At 40.2% G+C, this 21,892-nt stretch overlaps 2 protein-coding genes across 2 annotated transcripts; one reads left to right on the forward strand and one right to left on the reverse strand.

The window, feature by feature from the left end:
* Window positions 1–13: 13 nt before the first annotated feature.
* On the forward strand, window positions 14–14,009 carry trim65 (tripartite motif containing 65). The gene is made up of 7 exons (XM_052112993.1): window positions 14–82; window positions 3,303–3,728; window positions 6,180–6,275; window positions 6,455–6,685; window positions 8,937–9,105; window positions 10,227–10,316; window positions 10,472–14,009. Exons 2-7 carry the CDS (start codon window positions 3,315–3,317, stop codon window positions 11,014–11,016), a joined length of 1,545 nt encoding a protein of 514 aa, XP_051968953.1. The 5' UTR covers window positions 14–82; window positions 3,303–3,314; the 3' UTR covers window positions 11,017–14,009.
* Window positions 14,010–14,218: 209 nt separating this feature from the next.
* On the reverse strand, window positions 14,219–21,565 carry wbp2 (WW domain binding protein 2). Its single transcript, XM_052113013.1, has 8 exons — window positions 21,418–21,565; window positions 19,723–19,831; window positions 17,488–17,623; window positions 17,237–17,329; window positions 16,971–17,120; window positions 16,717–16,833; window positions 16,549–16,625; window positions 14,219–15,210 (listed from the first exon to the last, which is right to left on the reverse strand). Exons 1-8 carry the CDS (start codon window positions 21,474–21,476, stop codon window positions 15,163–15,165), a joined length of 789 nt encoding a protein of 262 aa, XP_051968973.1. The 5' UTR covers window positions 21,477–21,565; the 3' UTR covers window positions 14,219–15,162.
* Window positions 21,566–21,892: the final 327 nt, after the last annotated feature.

Genomic DNA, 21,892 nt, shown 5'->3' on the forward strand with positions numbered 1-21,892 from the left:
CTCCAGTGTCACGTGATGCGCGAGGAGTTTTGCCCGTGAGGGGTTTCAGCGCGCACAGGATCATTTTCACATTTCTGGATGAGTAAATATACATTTTATATTTAACCGAGGAAGAAGTTTTAACGTTTGAGTGTGCTGCTTTATAAACGCTTGATGTTGGTCGGGCGGAGTTTGTTTATTTACTGTGTTTCGATGCTCTCTTCACATCAATCCATTGAGAGTTATTTGTGAAATAATTCACCACGTTTTAAAGGCGTTTTTCTATTGCGTTCTTGAGTATTCAGTAATAGTTACTGTAGAAAAAATAAACACTGATGTAGATGCTCAAATCCATCCACCATCTTTCTATTCATTCATCATTATTATTATCACAACCATCCTTTTCTTGTCATCTTCCATTTTCTCTTTCCTTCCTTTTTGTCTTTCATAACTCATAATCATCATCTACTCATCTTTCTTTCCATCCATCATTTTACTTCATTTCTTTCATCCATCGATCCATCCTTTTTTCTTTCCTTCCTTTCTTCCATCCATCTTTATGTCCTTCGATTCTTCCATCCGTTTTTTCTTCCTTCCATCATTACGTCCAACTTTCCTTCCATTCATTCTTCCATATTTTCTTTCCTTCCTTCCATCCATCTTTCCTTTCATTCATTTTCCTTCCATTTTTACTTTACTTCCTTAATTTCTTCCATTCACCCATCCATTTCTTCTTCTTTCCTTCCTTCCATTAATTCATCCATCCATCTTTTCTTTCCTTCATTCATCCATCCATCTTCCCGTCCATCCATTCTTTCTTCCTTCCATCCATTTTTCTTTCCTTCCATCTTTATATCCTTCTTTCCTTCAATTCTTCCACCCGTTTTTTCTTTCCTTCCATCCATCTTTCCTTTCAATCATTTCCCTTCCATTTGTTCTTTCTTCCTTCTGTCCATCTTTCCTTCCTTCCATTAATTCATCCATCCATTTTTCCCTCCTTCTGTCCTTTCCGTCCATCTTTCCTTCCATTCATTCTTCCTTCCATTCATTCTTCCTCCTTTCCTTCCATCCATTTATTCTTTCCTTCCATCCATCTTTACATCCTTCTTTCCTTCCTTTAATTCTTCCATCCGTTTTTTTCTTTTCTTCCATCCATCTTTACGTCCAACTGTCCTTCCATTCATTCTTCCATATTTTCTTTCCTTTCATTCATTTTCCTTCCATTTCTTCTTTCCTTCCTTCTGTCCATCTTTACTTCCTTCCATTAATTCATCCATCCATTTTTTCTCTCCTTCTGTCCTTTCCATCCATCTTTCCTTCCATTCATCCATCCATCTTTTCTTTCCTTCCATCCATTTATTATTTCCTTCCATCCATCTTTACATCCTTCTTCCATTCATTCATCCATCCATTTATTCTTTCCTTCCATCCATCTTTACATCCTTCTTCCTTCCATTCATTCATCCATCCATTTATTCTTTCCTTCCATCCATCTTTACATCCTTTCATTCATCTTCCCTTCCATCCATTCATTCTTCCTTCCATCCATTTTTCTTTCCTTCCTTCTGTCCATCTTTATATCCTTCCTTCCTTCAATTCTTCCATCCGTTTTTTCTTTTCTTCCATCCATCATTACGTCCAACTTTCCTTCCATTCATTCTTCCATATTTTCTTTCCTTCCTTCCATCCATCTTTCCTTTCATTCATTTTCCTTCCATTTTTACTTCCTTAATTTCTTCCATTCACCCATCCATTTCTTCTTCTTTCCTTCCTTCCATTAATTCATCCATCCATCTTTTCTTTCCTTCCATTCATTCTTCCTTCTTTCCTTCCATTCATTCATCCATCCATCTTCCCATCCATCCATTCTTTCTTCCTTCCATCCATTTTTCTTTCCTTCCATCTTTATATCCTTCTTTCCTTCAATTCTTCCATCCGTTTTTTCTTTCCTTCCATCCATCTTTCCTTTCAATCATTTCCCTTCCATTTGTTCTTTCTTCCTTCTGTCCATCTTTCCTTCCTTCCATTAATTCATCCATCCATTTTTCCCTCCTTCTGTCCTTTCCATCCATCTTTCCTTCCATTCATTCTTCCTTCCATTCATTCTTCCATCCATTTATTCTTTCCTTCCATCCATCTTTACATCCTTCTTTCCTTCCTTTAATTCTTCCATCCGTTTTTTTCTTTTCTTCCATCCATCTTTACGTCCAACTGTCCTTCCATTCATTCTTCCATATTTTCTTTCCTTTCATTCATTTTCCTTCCATTTCTTCTTTCCTTCCTTCTGTCCATCTTTACTTCCTTCCATTAATTCATCCATCCATTTTTTCTCTCCTTCTGTCCTTTCCATCCATCTTTCCTTCCATTCATCCATCCATCTTTTCTTTCCTTCCATCCATTTATTCTTTCCTTCCATCCATCTTTACATCCTTCTTCCTTCCATTCATTCATCCATCCATTTATTCTTTCCTTCCATCCATCTTTACATCCTTTCATTCATCTTCCCTTCCATCCATTCATTCTTCCTTCCATCCATTTTTCTTTCCTTCCTTCAATTCTTCCATCCGTTTTTTCTTTTCTTCCATCCATCATTACATCCAACTTTCCTTCCATTCATTCCAGCCATTCATTTTCCTTCCATTTCTTCTTTCCTTCCTTCCATTAATTCTTCCATCCGTTTTTTCTTTTCTTCCATTCATCATTACGTCCAACTGTCCTTCCATTCATTCTTCCATATGTTCTTTCCTTTCATTCATTTTCCTTCCATTTCTTCTTTCCTTCCTTCTGTCCATCTTTACTTCCATTAATTCATCCATCCATTTTTTCTCTCCTTCTGTCCTTTCCATCCATCTTTCCTTCCATTCATCCATCCATTTATTCTTTCCTTCCATCCATAATTACATCCAACTTTCCATCCATTCATTTTCCTTCCATTTCTTCTTTCCTTCCTTCCATTAATTCTTCCATCCGTTTTTTCTTTTCTTCCATCCATCTTTTCATTCCTTCCATCCATCTTTTCTTCCATCCATCTTTTCTTTCCTTCCATCCATCTTTACATCCTTCCTTCTTCCTTCCTTCTTTCCTTCCTTCCATTCATCCATCCATTTCTTCCTTCCTTCCTTTGCACTCCATAAATACTCCATATATATATATATATATATATATCAGCATGTTATCGCTCATTGGTCTCCCTGTTCTCTAGTATCTTATCGGTCATTTAAAACCCAAATTGGTCGACCAAGACTTCTCTGCGGACCAAAAATCTTTTTTACGTCACATGACATCGATTGACATCGTTCTTCTATTTTATTGTATTTTTTCAGGTTTGCTGCTTTATGATGGAGGATCACATGCAGTGCACAATCTGCTTGGATCCGTTTGAATTCCCAGTGACGATACCATGTGGGCACACTTTCTGCAAGAAATGTATCTCCAAGTTCTGGGAGGGCAAAGAAAAAGACGTTGACTGCCCTGTTTGTAAAGAACCCTTTCCCACGAGGCCTCAGCTCAATCGTAATGTTTCTATGTCAGTTTTAACGGAGGCGGCTGCCGTAAACAGCCCAACGAAGAGAGATGTGTGCGCAGGAGCTGCGGTCCACATGGAGCCAGAGGAGTTCTGTGGGCGTCACCAGAAACCGCTGGTCATTTACTGCAGGAACGACCGCATGTGTGTCTGCTATGAGTGTTCTGTGAACGAGTGTAAGGGACACGATCAGATTTTGGTGGAAGAGGAACGAAAGAATCAAGAGGTACAAAAACCAAACGAAAATATGATTCCTTCCAGGTCCAAGCTACACAAACAATTCACAGCATTCGCCAAATATAAATGTTGTTATTGCACTTTTGTGTTACATTTCACATTTATGCGTTTGGCAACTCACAGGTTGTTTTAAAATAAAAGTAAAAGTTGCTGTGTAATGTGTGTCCAAAGACTAGATCCACCAATTTGTCATTAAATAATGTCACTTTTAATACCCTTTCTGTTCTTTACAGTCAGTTGTTGATAGTAAACAAACAAACAAATATACATTGAATTCTATTCATGCAATCTTTACAGAAATGCTGGGTTTGTTAAAGAGACAGTACCGGTTTTAGCACGTGTTCAACAGACCAATGTAAATACGTGTAAAAAGTACAAATTATGCAATTAAACCATTTTAAGGGGGTTAAAGGGAAAGGAGGAGGCGAGAACCGGCTTAACAATATAAATAATATTTAATTAAATAAAAACACACTCAAACACATACACGGCAGCTACCCTTAATTATCTCTCTCTCTAACGGTCATCACCAGCTGCCTTTATCCCTCGCACGCCCCATCAGGCCGATTGGGGACCGGGCGTGTCTCCGCTCTACACTCCTCCTGCCGTTGCCTCAGGGCGTGGATACGCGTATCTTGCGCCCTGTCTGCTGGCTGTGTGAGTGTGTCTGAATGTGTGGGAGCAGTAGTGTAGCGGTTAGCGTGCCGTGCTATGAACCTGGCGACCCAAGTTCGATTCCCGCTCATGGCCAACACCAGTGATGATTATCTGAACCGGTCCGGGCTCCCCTAGGTCGACTAGGTCGACTGTGTAAAACATCGCCACTGGGGAGACAAAGGCGGTCGGAGGTGGTGCTGGCCACCCACCCCCTCGTGTACTGTTCCGGCCTTCATAGGTGCTCGCTAACAGCACTTGCCCCTACAGTCTGTTAAGGCTAAATGGGGGATCTTTGTCTTTGTGTGTGGTTCTGAAACTAGTGAATATAAAAGAGCTGACTGTGGACATTCTTGTCAGCTCTTTTATATTCACTAGTTTCAGAACTACACACATTAGTTTCAGACCCACTAGGCCTAGCCATTAAACTAGAAGACAAAATAAGAGGAATAGGTGTTGAAGGAAGGAGGGAAGAGGACAAAATATTTCAATATGCGGATGATACTACAGTGATAGTAAAGGAAGTGGAGAGTGTTAAAAAAGTAATGGAAATAGTACAGATGTTTTGTAAGGGATCAGGAGGAAAGGACTCCGAGATTGAATGGTTTTGTGGACCCACAAAATAGCACAAACAGCCGCGCACGCCTTGTTTCTCGTTCATCTTTGATATAAAGCTGCGTACACGCTGCCAGCGACTTTGTCGCTGCAGGTCGCCAGTGGCTGGTGGTGAAGTCGCTAGTGGGCGTTCCCACTACTGGTTGCCTAGTAACGTTTATAAATGACATTCACGGATGTCATTTCATTGCTCTTGACAGAAAATCGCTTTTCTTGGCGCTAAAAGCAAACATTTTGGAGGGAAAAGACTAAATATAAATGGAATCAGTACATAAAATGCTTTATATCAAAGATGAATGAGAAACAAGGCGTGCTCTTTGCCATAGCGGCTGTTTATCTGCGGCGAAAACGCAAACGCCGGTCTGTCTGGGTCCATAAAACCATTAAATCTTGGAGTCAGCACGGCGAGTACCACCGGCTGGTGCAAGAGCTGCGCTGGATATTCCATATCATAGAGCACTGGAAAATTGCTAACAGCAAGAATTAGCCTTTCATCCATCTTTCCGTTACTGCAGGAGCTGAGAGAGAAGGGAGAGGGATCACGTGAGCTCTCCCGTCTTCTCTCCTATTGGCTGTCGCTTCCGTTAGTCGCTCTTCATTTGAATAAAGTTGAACTTGTCTCAACTTTGTCGCGTCGCTGGACACGCCCACATCTAGTCGCCAACGGTCGCGACAGCTCGTGTCGCTGGAAGTCGCTGTGCTCTCATTGAAAATGAATGGGATGGAGTCGCTGTTGTGCGCGATGTCGCTCACGATGTCGCTCGCGATGTCGCTCGCTGGCAGTGTGTACGCAGCTTAAAGCATTTTATGTACTTATTCCATTTACATTTAGTCTTTTCCCTCCAAAATGTTTGTTTTTAGCGGCAATAAAACTGATTCGCTGTCAACAGTAATGGAATGACATCCGTGAATGTCATTTATAAACGTTACTAGGCAACCAGTAGTGGGAACGCCCACTAGCGACCTAACTGCCAGCCACTGGCGACTTGCAGCGACAGAGTCGCTGGCAGTGTGAACGCAGCTTAAATCAATTTTAAAAGCTTTTGGCAGATTAATCAGTTATCGGACCACCTTAGGTATCAGTATCAGCAAAATCCACTGTCGGTCAACCTCTTTTGATTTTTTACATTGTGCTTTAATACTTCAATCATATTTTGAATTTTGCTCACAGGCAGGACTGAGGAAAAAGTGTATGGAAATTAACAAACACCAGGAAGCGACAGAGAGAAGCCTATTAGAGCTTAGAGAAAATATGGCCCAAGCCCAGGTAAGACATTGTCTACTATTTCTTCATTAAAGAAAATTTAAAATTTGGTCCTGAACCAACACCACCCATCCCCTCGTCCCGCATCTATTCCACCTCAGTTGCCATTGGTAATGCCAATAATCGGTGGCTGTGAGCGGCATGTGTGTGTTAAGCAGGTTGTTTTGTCTCTGTTCTTTCAGGTATCACTCCAGCAGATGTCTAACTGGGTGAACGGCAAGTTCTCCCAGCTGATAAAGGTGCTTGCAGAGAAACAGGAAGTGACGCATCACTTTCTGGAGAAGCAGCAGGAAGTGACAGTGTTGCAGGCAGAGGAGAGTTTGGCAGTGCTGCAGGAGAGAGCAGTGAAGCTTGCAGCCCTTCAGGAGGAGATCAGCAGCATGTGTTCACTCCCTCATTGCCAGCTCATCAAGGTTACAGCACCAGTGCATGCTCTGTTTTCCAGCCTGATGTCATGAACATTACGTGACCATGGCAGCATTTAATTATATGCTTCGTTGCACGTTTTGCTGCAGTGTTCTAGTGACATGTCCAGTAGGGGGCGCCAAAAGCTAGTGAAATGGTGTCACAATCAGACAAGGTTTTAAAATGAATATTAGATGGTTTTATTGAGGAAAACGTACATCCCTAACCGATAGTGACCTGAAGGCAAGTGCAACATGAAAAGCACATTTTCTGAAGCATGCGCTTAACTTTGTGTCGCTTCTTTGACAATTTCGTCTCACGTGTCAGCTTGCGTGTTTGGCTGGGATCGAACCACGTATTTCTGACTTCAAAGTCACTCTATGAGCGTTAGAGTAAAAGTGTCTCGATATCATAACACAGCAGTGTAATGGAGCGAAAAAATAAGTGTTTATTAAATCTTAATAAGCCTTTATAGTTGTGATTTGTGTAAAAGTGAATGAAACACACAGTTGTTGTAGCGCACCTAGTGTTAATTTCACCAAGAAACAGACGAAAACGTAGAATTCAGCACGTAGAAGTCAGTTTGCAAAACTGTAGTTAAATTAACGCTCATTCCATGAGAGCCGTGTGAGAGCAATGCCACAAATGAGATTTGGCCATCAATATGGGCACCAGCCCAGAATAAAAGTAAACAACATTTAAGACAACAATTACTCTTTTAATAAATGATTTTAACACAGAATTTAAAGATGTCCACTGTTGTAAGAAAGACCACCTGGGCAGGGGGAAATATCGTAGCCTAATTTTTCATGATGTATTTACCTTCGGGATAATTTTCCAACAAATATTCTGTTTAAAGGGACGGTTCACTAAAAATGAACATTCTCTCTTCATTAACTCACCTTCATGCCATCCCAGCTGTATATGATTTTCTTTCTTCAGCAGAACACAAATTAAGATTTATTTAGAAGAATATTTGAGCTCTGTTGGTCCACACAATGCAAGTGAATGGTGACCAGACCTTTGAATCTTCAAAAATCACATAAAGGCAGCATATAAGTAATCCACACGACTCCAGTGGTTAAATTAGGGCTGCACAATTAATTGAAAAAATAATCGAGATTACAATTACAGCTGTCTAAATTATATAATCGTGAAAATTACAGCATACCATTTAGGTGTACTACAATTGCCGCAAAATTGTCTGTTTACAATATATATTTTGGGCCGTTCTGTACATGAATGCAAAAGCAAATCAGAGGCTTTTAAATTAGTCTAAAGGCATATCGGTATTGCTCACTATCTAAATTAAACTGTATAATTGATGTGTGTAATAATGTGAATGACGCTTTGTTTTTCATGCAATTAAAATAATAATGCATTTCAGGAACACAGTTATATCTCAGTTATCAGCTTGTTTTGATGCATAGCCCACATAAATAATACAGCATGCAGTTGCACCAAACAAACTAAGCATTTTGCTAATTATATTAATCGAAATGAATAATCGCAATGACAATAGCAAAGGATAATCATCGATAATTATGATTTTCATCATAATCGTGCAGCGCTAGGTTAAATCCATGTCTTCAGAAGTGATATGTCATATTACAACGGTTAATTATGTTGTTAATGCCGTTTCATTTTGTATTTAACATTAAAAGTTACATGACCGAAAGAACTAGGTCACGAGTACAAGCGGCCGAAATGGGCTTCCTCAGAAGGGTGGCGGGCTTCTCCCTTAGAGATAGGGTGAGGAGGTCAGTCATCCGTGAGGAGCTCGGAGTAGAGCCGCTGCTCCTTTGCGTTGAAAGGAGTCGGTTGAGGTGGTTTGGGCATCTGGTAAGGATGCCCCCTGGCCGCCTCCCTAGGGAGGTGTTTCAGGCACGTCCAGCTGGGAGGAGGCCTCGGGGAAGACCCAGGATTAGGTGGAGAGATTACATCTCCACACTGGCCTGGGAACGCCTCGGGGTCCCCCAGTCAGAGCTGGTTAATGTGGCTCAGGATAGGGAAGTTTGGGGCCCCCTGCTGCCCCCGCGACCTGACTTCGGATAAGCGGTTGAAGATGGATGGATGGATGGATGGATGTTACATTTAACAACAGCAGTAACACTTAATAAAACATGTATTGGTTTTTAAATATCATATTATAAGTGCTTTAATACTGAATGTTACATATTCATAGTTGTGTTCGTAATGGTTATAAATCTGGAGCCACAGATGTGTGTAGGTTTAACACTCCCGTGTGTGTGTGTGTAGGACTCCAGGTTCATAGACGTCCCTCAGATCAGTGAAGTTGCTGTGGATGTAAACATAAGTGTTCTGGAGAAGCTGAACCCCATCACTGATGTTCTGACTCGCGTCTCTAAAATGGTGTGTGAAGACCTGGAGAGAGCTGTACAGGTGATCGGAGGACAAGACAAAGAGAGTGAGGACAAAGAACTTTCTTTTAGTCTGTAAAAGTGTTTTTTGGGGTGTTGTTAATGTGTTTGACATTAAAGGGTCCATAGGGTCCAAACTAGAGGTCTTTACGGGTCTAAAAATGTGTGCCTGAACCCGAAGAGTCCGAGAAATGTGCTATCTGGAACCGACACAAACCCGTCTATTATTTGAAAGTTTGGACCCGGACCTGCGCAGAACCGAGACATGCCGTAAATGTACTACCCGGAACCGACTCGGACCCGTCTATTGTTTGAAACCTGGACCCGGACCTGGCCGAGACACACAGATCCCACAGCTAATTAACAAGTTAATTTACAAGTTGTGAAAATAAAACTTTATGTCTTACCTAATGTAACGTTAGTAGCATTCTCTCCTGTACCTGACTGTGACGCATACAATCCGTCCTCCTTGCCACGAAATTTGGTATAATAACATCCATGTTGTTCCTCTCTTGCTGATTCAAAGAGCATATATAATCCACTCATTATTTCAGCTTCTAAAGTGCACTTGCTGTCACGGTGGTGGATGACAAACGCGACTTTGCATCTCGCATAATACGATAACTTCCACTGTTTGCCCTTTTGAACTATAATAACGATTGCTCGTTCAGTGCCACGGCCGCTGACGTTAGCATTACTAATTTGCTGTGCTCTCCAAGACGTGTCTGACCATAGGTTTTAGATATACAAAGCGAAAGAACTCCAACCACAATATCTCAAAAATCGTGCCGGCGCCAATAACGCACTTCGGTTTACGCCATCTGTCAATCACCGATATGGCGGAATAAGTCCCGCCTTCTAAATAAAAGAGTCAATCGTCAATTGGTAAAGTCGTCGCGTCACTGCAGATGTTAAACAGACCCGGGACCCGAAGTAAAAGAATGGGACCCCGGCTGACCGTTTAAAAACTGGACCCGAATCCGTACGGGTCCCGGGTCGGATCCCATGTCCTCGGGTTTGGGTGGACCCTTGAAGACCTCTAGTCCAAACACAATTGCGTATAGAAGTCATAAAGGTACAGAAAAGCAGTCTGTTTGAAAGTGGTCATAAATAGCTAATTGACATTAAATTGGACTTCGCCCCTTAATATCGTTCTTGTTTCTCGTAGGCTCTCCTCAGGATAAGAGGCCCGTTCTGGCTGTTGTTCCCAGCCCTGCAACGCCATCCTATCCAGCAGAGAGGGAGGGGCTGACTGCACGTAAGCTCTCATTTATTTATCATATGAGGTGGTTTTCATACTGGGCACGTAATAGCTGCGGTCCGAATCCGATTGTTCCCGGCACCCCTTGCATAAATTTGTCAGTGATGTAATCTTCCCAGGCTCATGTATTGCGATTCTTCCTTTTCATCCAGACCACTGCAGTCTGACCTTTGACCCTCGCACCGCAAACGCTCACTTGCTCCTTTCCCAGAGCAACAGAAGAGCGGAGCATCTCACCTCTGGGCCCCGCCTTGTCCCTGCCGACGAGTCCCGCTTCGACCACGCTTGGCAGGTATTGTGTTTCCAAAGCTTCACTCACGGCCAGCATTACTGGGAGCTGGAGGTCTCCAAACCATGGGCGTACGTGGGTGTGACGTACCCGAACATCCCGCGCAAAGAGAAAGGCAAACGCTGCATGGTGGGCATGAATGAGCTTTCGTGGAGCCTGCAGCTCGACGAACGGCAGCTGAGTGCATGGCATGCTGGCTGCAGGGAGCCCATCGCAGGCCAGCTGCAGTTGAATGCACAGCCGCTTCGCATCGGAATGCTTCTGGATTACGAGGCCGGAACGTTAACCTACTACGGCGAGGGACAGGTTCGGCTGCATGCCTTCCACTGCGCTTTTTCACAAGCACTGTTACCGGCTTGCTGGATTGGGGAAGGCGTCAGTATTACACTCTGCGAACCAAGAGACTGAATGTATTTAAGTGAAATATCATTGATCTGTTCCCTGTTAATTCTAATAGGATGTTCATTGAAGAAATAGATGCTTTTCCCTGCTAGGATCCTTTTCTCTTGAGGAAATAGATGCAGTTCCCAATTTGGACGTAGGGTGATGTATGGGAACTGTTTGTAATATTCAAATAACCGTGAGGGTTCACAATGGATTTCCTCGGAAGTCAGGAGGAGGAGTGCATGTAGTTACACTGCTACAGTTTAGTGGACTCTTCTGAACGCTCTGATTTTTAAATAGTTTAGCATTGAACTTGCAAAAGGGAAAACAAAACATTGGCTCACTGTTTATCAAGTGCTGAAACTTTGCTGGGTGAAAAAACAATGTGGAATTATGAGTAACGATGTCACACGAAATCTTGAAAACTTTAGATAACATCAATAACTAACATCAAATCTTTGCGACACGTGCGCTTAAAAAGTTAGACAGTACAACAAATGAAACATTTTCTCAAAATATGTTTTTAAAAATCTAAGTGCTTTTAAATTGGACATGTTTAAAAAGTGTGGCTGTCCAGCAGTAGACGCTGAAAAAGAAAGAGCGGGTTTCTGTGCAACTGTCAAAGTCGTCCGTCCAGCGCGTTTACAAAGAAAAGCCATCTAAGAACATTGCAGAAGCATGCAAAAACATGAGTGAACAGCCCCTAACTAGAAAGATTCTGTGCACATCCATACTAGGATCCATTTTCCTTGAGGAAATAGATGCATTGATCTGCTAGGATCATGTTTTCTTGAGGAAATAGATGCATTTCCCTGCTAGGATCACGTTTCCTTGAGGAAATAGATGCATTTATCTGCTAGGATCACGTTTCCTTGAGGAAATAGATGCATTGATCTGCTAGGATCATGTTTTCTTGAGGAAATAGATGCATTTCCCTGCTAGGATCACGTTTCCTTGAGGAAATAGATGCATTTATCTGCTAGGATCACGTTTCCTTGAGGAAATAGATGCATTGATCTGCTAGGATCATGTTTCCTTGAGGAAATAGATGCATTTCCCTGCTAGGATCACGTTTCCTTGGGGAAATAGATGCATTGATCTGCTAGGATCACGTTTCCTTGAGGAAATAGATGCATTTCCCTGCTAGGATCACGTTTCCTTGAGGAAATAGATGCATTTCCCTGCTAGGATCACGTTTCCTTGAGGAAATAGATGCATTTATCTGCTAGGATCACGTTTCCTTGGGGAAATAGATGCATTGATCTGCTAGGATCACGTTTCCTTGGGGAAATAGATGCATTTATCTGCTAGGATCACGTTTCCTTGAGGAAATAGATGCATTGATCTGCTAGGATCACGTTTCCTTGGGGAAATAGATGCATTTCCCTGCTAGGATCATGTTTCCTTGGGGAAATAGATGCATTTCCCTGCTAGGATCACGTTTCCTTGGGGAAATAGATGCATTTCCCTGCTAGGATCACGTTTCCTTGGGGAAATAGATGCATTGATCTGCTAGGATCATGTTTCCTTGAGGAAATAGATGCATTTCCCTGCTAGGATCACGTTTCCTTGGGGAAATAGATGCATTGATCTGCTAGGATCACGTTTCCTTGAGGAAATAGATGCGTTGATCTGCTAGGATCACGTTTCCTTGAGGAAATAGATGCATTTCCCTGCTAGGATCACGTTTCCTTGAGGAAATAGATGCATTTATCTGCTAGGATCACGTTTCCTTGAGGAAATAGATGCATTTCCCTGCTAGGATCACGTTTCCTTGAGGAAATAGATGCATTTATCTGCTAGGATCACGTTTCCTTGAGGAAATAGATGCATTTATCTGCTAGGATCACGTTTCCTTGAGAAAATATATGCATTTCCCTGCTAGGATCACGTTTCCTTGAGGAAATAGATGCATTGATCTGCTAGGATCATGTTTCCTTGGGGAAATAGATGCATTTCCCTGCTAGGATCATGTTTTCTTGGGGAAATAGATGCATTGATCTGCTAGGATCACGTTTCCTTGAGGAAATAGATGCATTGATCTGCTAGGATCATGTTTCCTTGAGGAAATAGATGCATTTCCCTGCTAGGATCACGTTTCCTTGAGGAAATAGATGCATTTCCCTGCTAGGATAATTTCCTGCTGGGATCCCTACTGTAAGTGAACCTGAGACCTGTGGCCTTGTTTTGCCATCATTTCCTCCTCGTGTTTGTGAAGAGTGGTGTAGAAATGTGCATTGAAGAATCTACATGCACACTCTTAGGGGCAGTTCAAACAGGACAGGTTCTTGCATCCGTCTGCACCTTTTTGTAAGAATACGCTAGAGCGGATGTGTTCGACCATCGAAACACGTCTTGCTGCTTTTCCAGTGTCTTGCACATGAGCACACCACGTTTTTAAGATGCTGTGCCAAGTTAAAAAAGTCATTTTTAAAACGCGCCTCCAGACACCTCTGTTTTGTCATTCTGTTGTGTTTTTTTAATGCAAGAAGTGGCCGTTCTCCTTTGGCTTTTGATAACTGTGAATTGTATTTCCACTGAATCCGTTATATCAGTATTTGTATATTTTTGAAGAGTTTAACTACACAACTACATCATGATGTGTGCATCAAATTTCATATGATACACTTTTCAAGGGTTGACATCTGAGGAAAGTAAAATTTCATAGTGTTTTTTATTTTCATTAGTCATGAACTCGTCATAGTCATTGGCTATATTCAGTGGAATACTAGTGCACTACATACGGTGTAGTATGTACCATATACTACTTTTAAATACAATTAAAAATACTTTTTTTCTTATACACCTCATACACTAACTACTTATAGGTAAAATTATGCTCAGTTCTGGGAGATATTCATATTCAAGAAAATTCTATAATAAAAAAAATTATAATTGCACAAGCCATTTGGGCTCCGTAAAGAAAGGGAAAACTGGAGAAGCACATCCTTTGGAAATAATGGAGACATTCTGAGAAGTCTTCTGGCCCTAGTTTTGACATATTTCTCACTTGCTGGATTGGATCGCTGATGTTCTGAGAGACTGGACTGATACTAATGAATTTAAACTCATCTCGACTCCCTTATCAAGCCTTGCACTGGAAGATGGTGAACATTGAAGACGAGACGTCCATCAAAGACTCTTAAACTCAAATGAGATAGACTGTTCACTTGTACATGTTTACTTTAATAAAATGCACTTATTTAAATAAGACTATACAGTTGAGACCATGCGTAATTAATCATATACTTAATATCAAACTGTCCCGGGTTATGGCAGGGTTAAAGTGCATCTTTAGTCTAACTGATGCATGCTATTGAAAGACGCCAAGACAGAGTTCACACTGCTGCAGGGATCTCAAACAAGCTTTATCAGAATGTACGGTACAGTATAGTATGATAAACACATTAAAGTCTTTGTCAAGGTGCTGCTGGGTTAAAACAGATTCACAGCACACAGTAACAGGTTTAAACACGCGATGCATTTGAAGGAATGCGCAGTAAAGTGGCGTTCACACTGACAAGTTTCAAGTGCCGTTCTTCATTTGTTATGTCCCAGGATTTAATTTGATAAGTGGTTGGATGTGAACTTTTTAGTTTGAGTGCATGGGGTAACGGGGTTGAACCCCATGTATTCAACACGCTTTAAAAATGAATGACTTCTAATCGCTTGGTTGCAGGATTTGTTGACAGTGTGAATGCCTCTGAATAATTCCCATTTTTTGGCCTTTACCAAACACATTAAACGCCCTCATTGCTTGTGTTTAACTCATTAAATCAATCTATTCAAAATCAACCTGCTGTCAAGTCGTGAAGGACTCCTACACACGCTGTTTTTCTAATTCAGAATAGCTGAATTGAAAAGCTCAATCGTTTAATGTCGTTTTGCTTTACGTCTGGAAAGCAAACAGTCATCAAAATCCCTCATTAACAAGCTTTGAATTCATTGAACTTGCTTTGATTGATCTCTCTTTTGTTACTCTACTTAGGACAGGTGATATTACTGCAGAGCACTCTGCTCTCTAGTGGAGTCCTCCGTCACTGCGTCCAGGCTCATGGGGAGTCTGCCAGTGGGTGTTAACTGCTGCAGGAGATGATGTGAGAAGAGAGAGAGGGTGAAATGAAGGAAATGAGGAGAGGAGGTTAGGACATGTGCTAGTTGCACACATGTCTACTGGTTCTTTTTGTCTTCAGGTGGAGAGTAGGGGGGAGGTTTGTCCTGCAAAATAAACAATATTCACAAATTATTACTCAAAGTTAGAGATATTTGGTGCTTTGGTGCAGTTCTACACTCTTGAATTGGTTATGTATGGACATGGTTAAACTGTATATGGAATGGGATATACTGACTTGGTTAACAGATTGGACTTTGTTCTATATGAACTTGGTTAACAGGATAATTTTGGCTATATATGGAGCTGATTAACAGGATGGACTTGGGTTCTAGGAAGATAATGACCTTTAAAGCCTAATGTTTCAAATATGATACACAAAAAAAATTCGAATCGTCCTTCAATTTCTTTACAAAAGCAAAAGTCAAAGTTACAGTGGGAGACTTACAATGGAAGTCAATGGGGCCAATTTTTGCAAGGTTTAAAGTCAGAAATGTGAAGTTTATAATTTTATAAAAGCACTTACATTAATTCTGTTAAAACATGTGTATTATTAAAGCTGTTGTTTAAAACTTTTATTTTTAGAGTCGTTTTAGGGTTTGGTGACTTTATATAACTTGACACAGAAATGGTTAGTTAGTGATTTTATCACACTAAAATTGTGTTAACATGCATATTGTTTACGTCTTGTGGCTATACTTTTGAAACAGTGAATATTTTAACGTTTACTGATTGGCTCCCATTCACTTCCATTGTAATGGTGCGTTCACATACAACGCGAATCAGGCATTTCGCACGGCACGATTACAAACATAGTCAATGCAATGACGCGAATAGACGCAGCGGGCGATGCGAATGAAGCGAAGCGAAAATGCGAAATAGCCTCATTCACGTGTTCGCACGTTCAACTAAAGCGAAATATCCGTATGATGCGTTGTCACGAAAGCCTATCAGCACTGAGATGGTCCGGAACGCACTGACGTAGTAGCGTCAGAAAAGAAATCAGGAAAGATGGGTGAGAAAATGGTTGTATCGGTGTGTGGGCACCCGGAATTGTACGACACAACGTCAACGTATCTGGGACTTCCACAACAGATACAGAGCAGCAATCGTTGTGATATCGGCCATGGATGATGGCGGAAAGATAAGTTGTCGTAGAAGCCCCGCCTCCTGTACGTTTCCGGAAGAGAAGGGGGAATACTCTTCGGGTGCCAACGTGACAAATTTAAAGCAAATATTATTTTTTTGCGTTGTATGTGAACGCACCATAAGTGTCTCAAAGTAACCCAGATTTCTGCTTTATTAAAGGAGGAATGAATCGAAATACATTTTTATGGTAATCAACATTATGCCACAAATGATGTCGATTGAGCTTAACTTGTATTGAACCCAGAATATTCCTTTAACAGGATAAATTTGGTTATATGACAGGTTGGCAAACTGACCTCTGGCAAGTAGACCCGTGTTGGAGCAAAACTTGTTGTGCTGGAACTCGCTGCAGCTTCAGCTGCTTTTGCCTCCGCTAGAAAGAAAGAGAAATAGATCATAGTTTCACGGTAAGTAAAGAAAAGTAATTATGTATCAATAATTAACCGGAAAAATAAGCCTCATACCTGCAGGGGTTCTGGGCAGGTCTGGGTCCAAAGGAGCCTGGTCCAATGGAGCTGTATATGGGGGAGGTGGCATGTAAGCAGCTGGTTCATCAAATCCAGGATTGGAGTAAAATCCACCTACAGTATACCATCCAAATAACAGCTTATTATTTTCTGTGCATGATGGTTATGCTCAGCTGTGTGTGTCTTACTGACACACTGAATTGTTTAACCATGAATATAAGTGCTATTGTAAACAGAAGGTGTGTTATTACCTGGTGGAGGTGGTCCGGGGTAGTCGTATCCAGGGGGCGGAGGTGCCGCTGAATACATGCCATTAGCAGGTGGAGGGGGTGGGTAAGCATACGCTCCGTTCGCCATGTATGGACAGCTGAAATTACTAGTCACCGGCTGCCCTCTGGATGCTGAACAGAGAGTTGAGAGTGCCTGTTTAGCTAGAGGCTAAGGCATTGGTACTTTACAGTTTTTAAAAGGTCAAACCAAGCAGGGAGCAGTTACAAACAAGTGCCCGCAAACGTACCCTGTGCAGCCACCTGTAGCATGTACTGTCCAAACTCAATCGCTCCTCCGGCATTAAAGATCATCTTGAAGGATGCAGAACCTTCCCAGCCACCTTAAAGTGGGAATGAGCCATAGTATTTATTGGAGGGTTGAGTTTGGTGTGCATTTTAGGTTAGGATAGGGTTAGAGTCACAGTAAATAATTGAAGTGTAGCTTTGATTGCCTTATCAAGAAGCGATAAATAGAATGGAAACAAAATGGTGTTTTTACCCCCAGGTTCGGCGCTGATTGTGCCCTTAATGTAGTTGGCACCGAGTACAGGCTGTTTGACCTCACAGCTTTTCATAAGGTAAAAGGGCATCATAAAAGACTGAAGAGGGTCCTTCCCTTTCGTCAAGAAGATCACCTAAAGAGGAAATGGTTCACAAACCACATAGGCAGTTAAAAAGCGAACACTGGTCGAATTTCACAATGATCTGCCATTCACTGATTTTCAACATGTGTTAATAGATATTTGAAATGTATTTCTTTAAAGGGCACCTATTATGCCCCTTTTCACAGGATGTTATTTAAATCTTTGGTGTCCCCAGAATGTGTCTGTGAAGTTTCATTTCAAAATACCCCACAAATAATGTATTATACCATGTTGAAAATGCCCATTTTTTGGTGGGAATAAAAACGAGCTGTTTTTGTGTGTGTCTCTTTAAATGAAAATGAGCTGCTGCTCCCCGCCCCATATCCAGAATAGGGCGGAGCTTTGACATCTCCGCTTCGGATAACTAGACATCATAAGCAATATGACTGATGGTGAAAATAGTGCTGTTCGGCCCGATATGTTTGAAGCGGAGACAGACACTGATGAGGGAGAGGCTCCGTAAGAAGGAACAACTTTGGGAATGAACCAGGAAGTTTCCGAATGGTTATTTGATACATTTATTTATTTATTTATTGTAGAGATTTTTCAGCAGTTTTGCAACGATGGATGAGCAACACACACACACACAAATACTGTTACAACTTTCACTATAAGCTATCACAAAACAACACACACAAACAAACATGTCCGTCAACAGTCGTGGGCGGGGCCTGTACAAAATGATGTCACTTTGTACAGAATCTGTGAATGGCTTGTTCTGAGAGAGTGCTTATGATTAATGGGGATTAAAAAAAAAGGGACTGGGTGGATTTTTATCATTTTAGGGTGGTTGTGTACACTCACTGCCAACACACATTTATGTTCAAACGTTTATGTAAAAGTGGATTTTGCATAATAGGTCCCCTTTAACATTTTACATACCAGCTATATACAATAAAAGTCCTTATTTTGAAACCTGTAGATTAATTTCAGCATGTTAGATTTGATATTTCAAATATTAATTGAAGAGTTATTAAAGATATCATAAAGTGTTTTCTTACCAGTTACAATCACATTACAGAGATATTAAACTAATTTTGCCAAATGATATATATATATATATTAGGGCTGTCGATTTAACGCGTTAATTCAGTGCGATTATTATTATTATTTTAAATAACGCATTTAAAAAAATTCACGCAATTTATAGCATACACCCACGGACCATAATAAGGAAGATTCCTGAGAAATGCAAGCTTGTAGTACCAGCTGTTTACTCCAGAGGGCAGTAAGTGATATTTCAGCTGGATGGCAACAGATGTAAACATGTCCATACACTGCTTTTGGATTGCTGAGATTTATTATATGTTTGATTTGAGAGTCTTATCGATATTTAAAGATGAAGTGAGTTCAAGTACCTACGGGTCTTGTTCACCAGTGAGGGGACAATGGAGCGGGAGGTTGGCCGGAGAATCGGGACAGCGGGGGCGGTATTGCACTCGCTCTATCGCACCACTGTCACGAAAAGAGAGCTGAGCCGAAAGGCAAAGCTCTCGATCTACCGGTCAATTTTCGTTCCTACCCTCACCTATGGTCATGTAGGCTGGGTCATGACCGAAAGAACTAGGTCACGAGTACAAGCGGCCTAAATGGGCTTCCTCAGAAGGGTGGCGGGCTTCTCTCTTAGAGATAGGGTGAGGAGCTCAGTCATCCGTGAGGAGCTCGGAGTAGAGCCGCTGCTCCTTTGCGTCGAAAGGAGTCAGTTGAGGTGGTTTGGGCATCTGGTAAGGATGCATACTGGCCGCCTCCCTAGGGAGGCGTTTCAGGCACGTCCAGCTGGGAGGAGGCCTCGGGGAAGACCCAGGATTAGGTGGAGATATTACATCTCCACACTGGCCTGGGAACGCCTCGGGGTTCCCCAGTCAGAGCTGGTTAATGTGGCTCGGGATAGGGAAGTTTGGGGCCCCCTGCTGGAGCAGCTGCCCCCGCGACCCGACTTCGGATAAGCGGTTGAAGACGGATGGATGGATGGATAGAGCAAGCAAGGCCTATTTTTTACAAATGACATTTGAATGGCAGAGAAATGCAGATGGTACAGCTCTGTCCTTCACATCATTAATAAAATCACTGTAAACTCTTGTAATACATACCCTGTAAGGTGTCAAGAAGACGCTCCCCTTCTTGCTTTTTCTGAAAGGTTCTGGCAAATGTTCTGTGTCATTGAACGCCAGCTCCACATTCTCATGTGACATCAACAAACTGGGGGAAAACATGTTCAGTCTTTGCTTTTCAAACATGCTTTTAAATACAGTATAAGCTGCATGCCAAACAATGACAGCGCTGGGACAAAGTTGTTCCGTTAATATTCATGATGCTTAAAACAAAACAATACTGCTGCAAGATGATTTAAGGCAGGTACATCTCTAATTGCAGTTGTCTCCTATTGGCTATTGATGTTTTTAAGAATAACAGCATCTGCAGCTTGTTGTAGTATCATACTGTATTTATAAAACACATTTGTCTCCAATTTATTAGATATATTCACCTGAATACTACTATAATTGTGTCTGTTTCACCACAGTACTGTTAATTTAGGTTATTCAAGGTTAATTCAATGCAACTTTAATGCATTATAAAAAAAAAAAAGCAACTAAATCTATTTATAAAAAATAATAATTTACAAAGCACTTTTCATACAAATAGTAGCTTAAAAATACTTTATAAAGAAATTAAAGTTAACCAAAAAGGGAAACAGAATATTTAAAAATCAAAAATAGGACAGATATGCAGCAAATTTTGAGGTCTAATATAGAAGTATGACATAATATATTTTATATTTAATATAAAATTTAAATAAAATATTTGTATATTATTTAGTATGATATATTTATCATATATTTTAATATTTTATATAAATAAATATTTTAATTTTAAAATATTTGTATATTATTTTGTATGATATATTTATCATATATTTTAATATTTTATATAAATAAATATTTTAATTTTAAAATATTTGTATATTATTTTGTATGATATTATATTTATAATATATTTTAATATTTTATATAAATAAATATTTTAATTTTAAAATATTTGTATATTATTTTGTATGATATTATATTTATAATATATTTTAATATTGTATATAAACAAATATTTTAATTTTGAAATATTTGTATATTATATTTATAATATATTTTAATATTTTATATATGTTATTCAGTAACCCTCAGTTTTTTCGAGTTGTCTAATATTAGCCGGTGAGATCATAGACATGCTATTGTGAAACAGTCTTTAAAAGGTTAAGAAGATTATTACTGTCCTAACGCGACTTTTTTTTTTAACCACAGAACTCATCAATAGTACTAAATAGTAATAGTAACTAAACAATAGTAACCGTACTATTGGAAAGGCTTGGCTCATTAATATTAATTACGCTGCGTAGTATTCGTCTCTTGGGTCACGCTGATTGGCTATGACGTTTGCCAATTGGCAAGTGAAGGAATGCCTATTGATGATTAATATTAATAAGGTTAGACGCTCCAGGAATTTGAGCGTGACGAAATTAATATTCATGAGCCTTCACTATAGTAGAAAATGGAAGATGCGTAAGGTCCATGTTTTGAAAACATAACAGCCTGTCTGATTTCATACGTATACAATTTTCAATCGCAAATGCCGTAAAATGTAAATAAATTAACAGAAGACAAACTAAATAAGAGCAAATGTGATCTAACGGTTCATGCGATGTTACACACGAAACAGCGGAGCAAAATGACACCAGACTGAACTATTCATATGATCCTGAAGAGGAAATATTGCATTCAAAATTAAGTTATTACCTTTCGCTGTTGTTGATGATAACTCCTCCTGATTCTGAATGATTCTTGTTGAGGGTCATGTTCGATGTCTGTGTGTAATTGTGTGAGATTATTGACGCTCGAGCGAGACCCGATGATCCACCTGCACTTCCGCCATACGCCGTCCTAGATGACGTCACGTCATGTATTTGTGACATTTCCCGAACCTTCTCAAATATTCTGTTTGGCTTCATAACTTTAGTAAATTAAAACAGAATGTACATTTAATTGTTAATCAGTTAATTTTGGCAACAAAAATTAATTGATTAACAATTAAGTGTTTGAATATATATATATATATATATATATATATATATATATATATATATATATATATATATATATATATATCGTCAATATATGTATTGTTTTCAATAACGAAATAATCTAAAATATTCTAAAACTCGTAGGATATTATTTATTTTAATGTATAATATGCTGATACCTCATATCACAT

The sequence above is a fragment of the Xyrauchen texanus genome, chromosome 40 (genome assembly GCF_025860055.1).
Source record: "Xyrauchen texanus isolate HMW12.3.18 chromosome 40, RBS_HiC_50CHRs, whole genome shotgun sequence".
NCBI classification, from domain to species: domain Eukaryota; kingdom Metazoa; phylum Chordata; class Actinopteri; order Cypriniformes; family Catostomidae; genus Xyrauchen; species Xyrauchen texanus.

Coding starts and splice junctions, on each gene's coding strand:
- trim65 (XM_052112993.1), top strand. CDS start 3,315: ATGATGGAGGATCACATGCAGTGCACAATCTGCTTGGATCCGTTTGAA. Junction 3,729..6,179: donor AGGAACGAAAGAATCAAGAG/GTACAAAAACCA, acceptor TTTTGCTCACAG/GCAGGACTGAGGAAAAAGTG. Junction 10,317..10,471: donor GAGGGAGGGGCTGACTGCAC/GTAAGCTCTCAT, acceptor CTTTTCATCCAG/ACCACTGCAGTCTGACCTTT.
- wbp2 (XM_052113013.1), bottom strand. CDS start 21,476: ATGACCCTCAACAAGAATCATTCAGAATCAGGAGGAGTTATCATCAAC. Junction 19,832..21,417: donor ATCATCAACAACAGCGAAAG/GTAATAACTTAA, acceptor GTTTTCCCCCAG/TTTGTTGATGTCACATGAGA. Junction 17,624..19,722: donor TCTTCTTGACACCTTACAGG/GTATGTATTACA, acceptor TTTCCTCTTTAG/GTGATCTTCTTGACGAAAGG.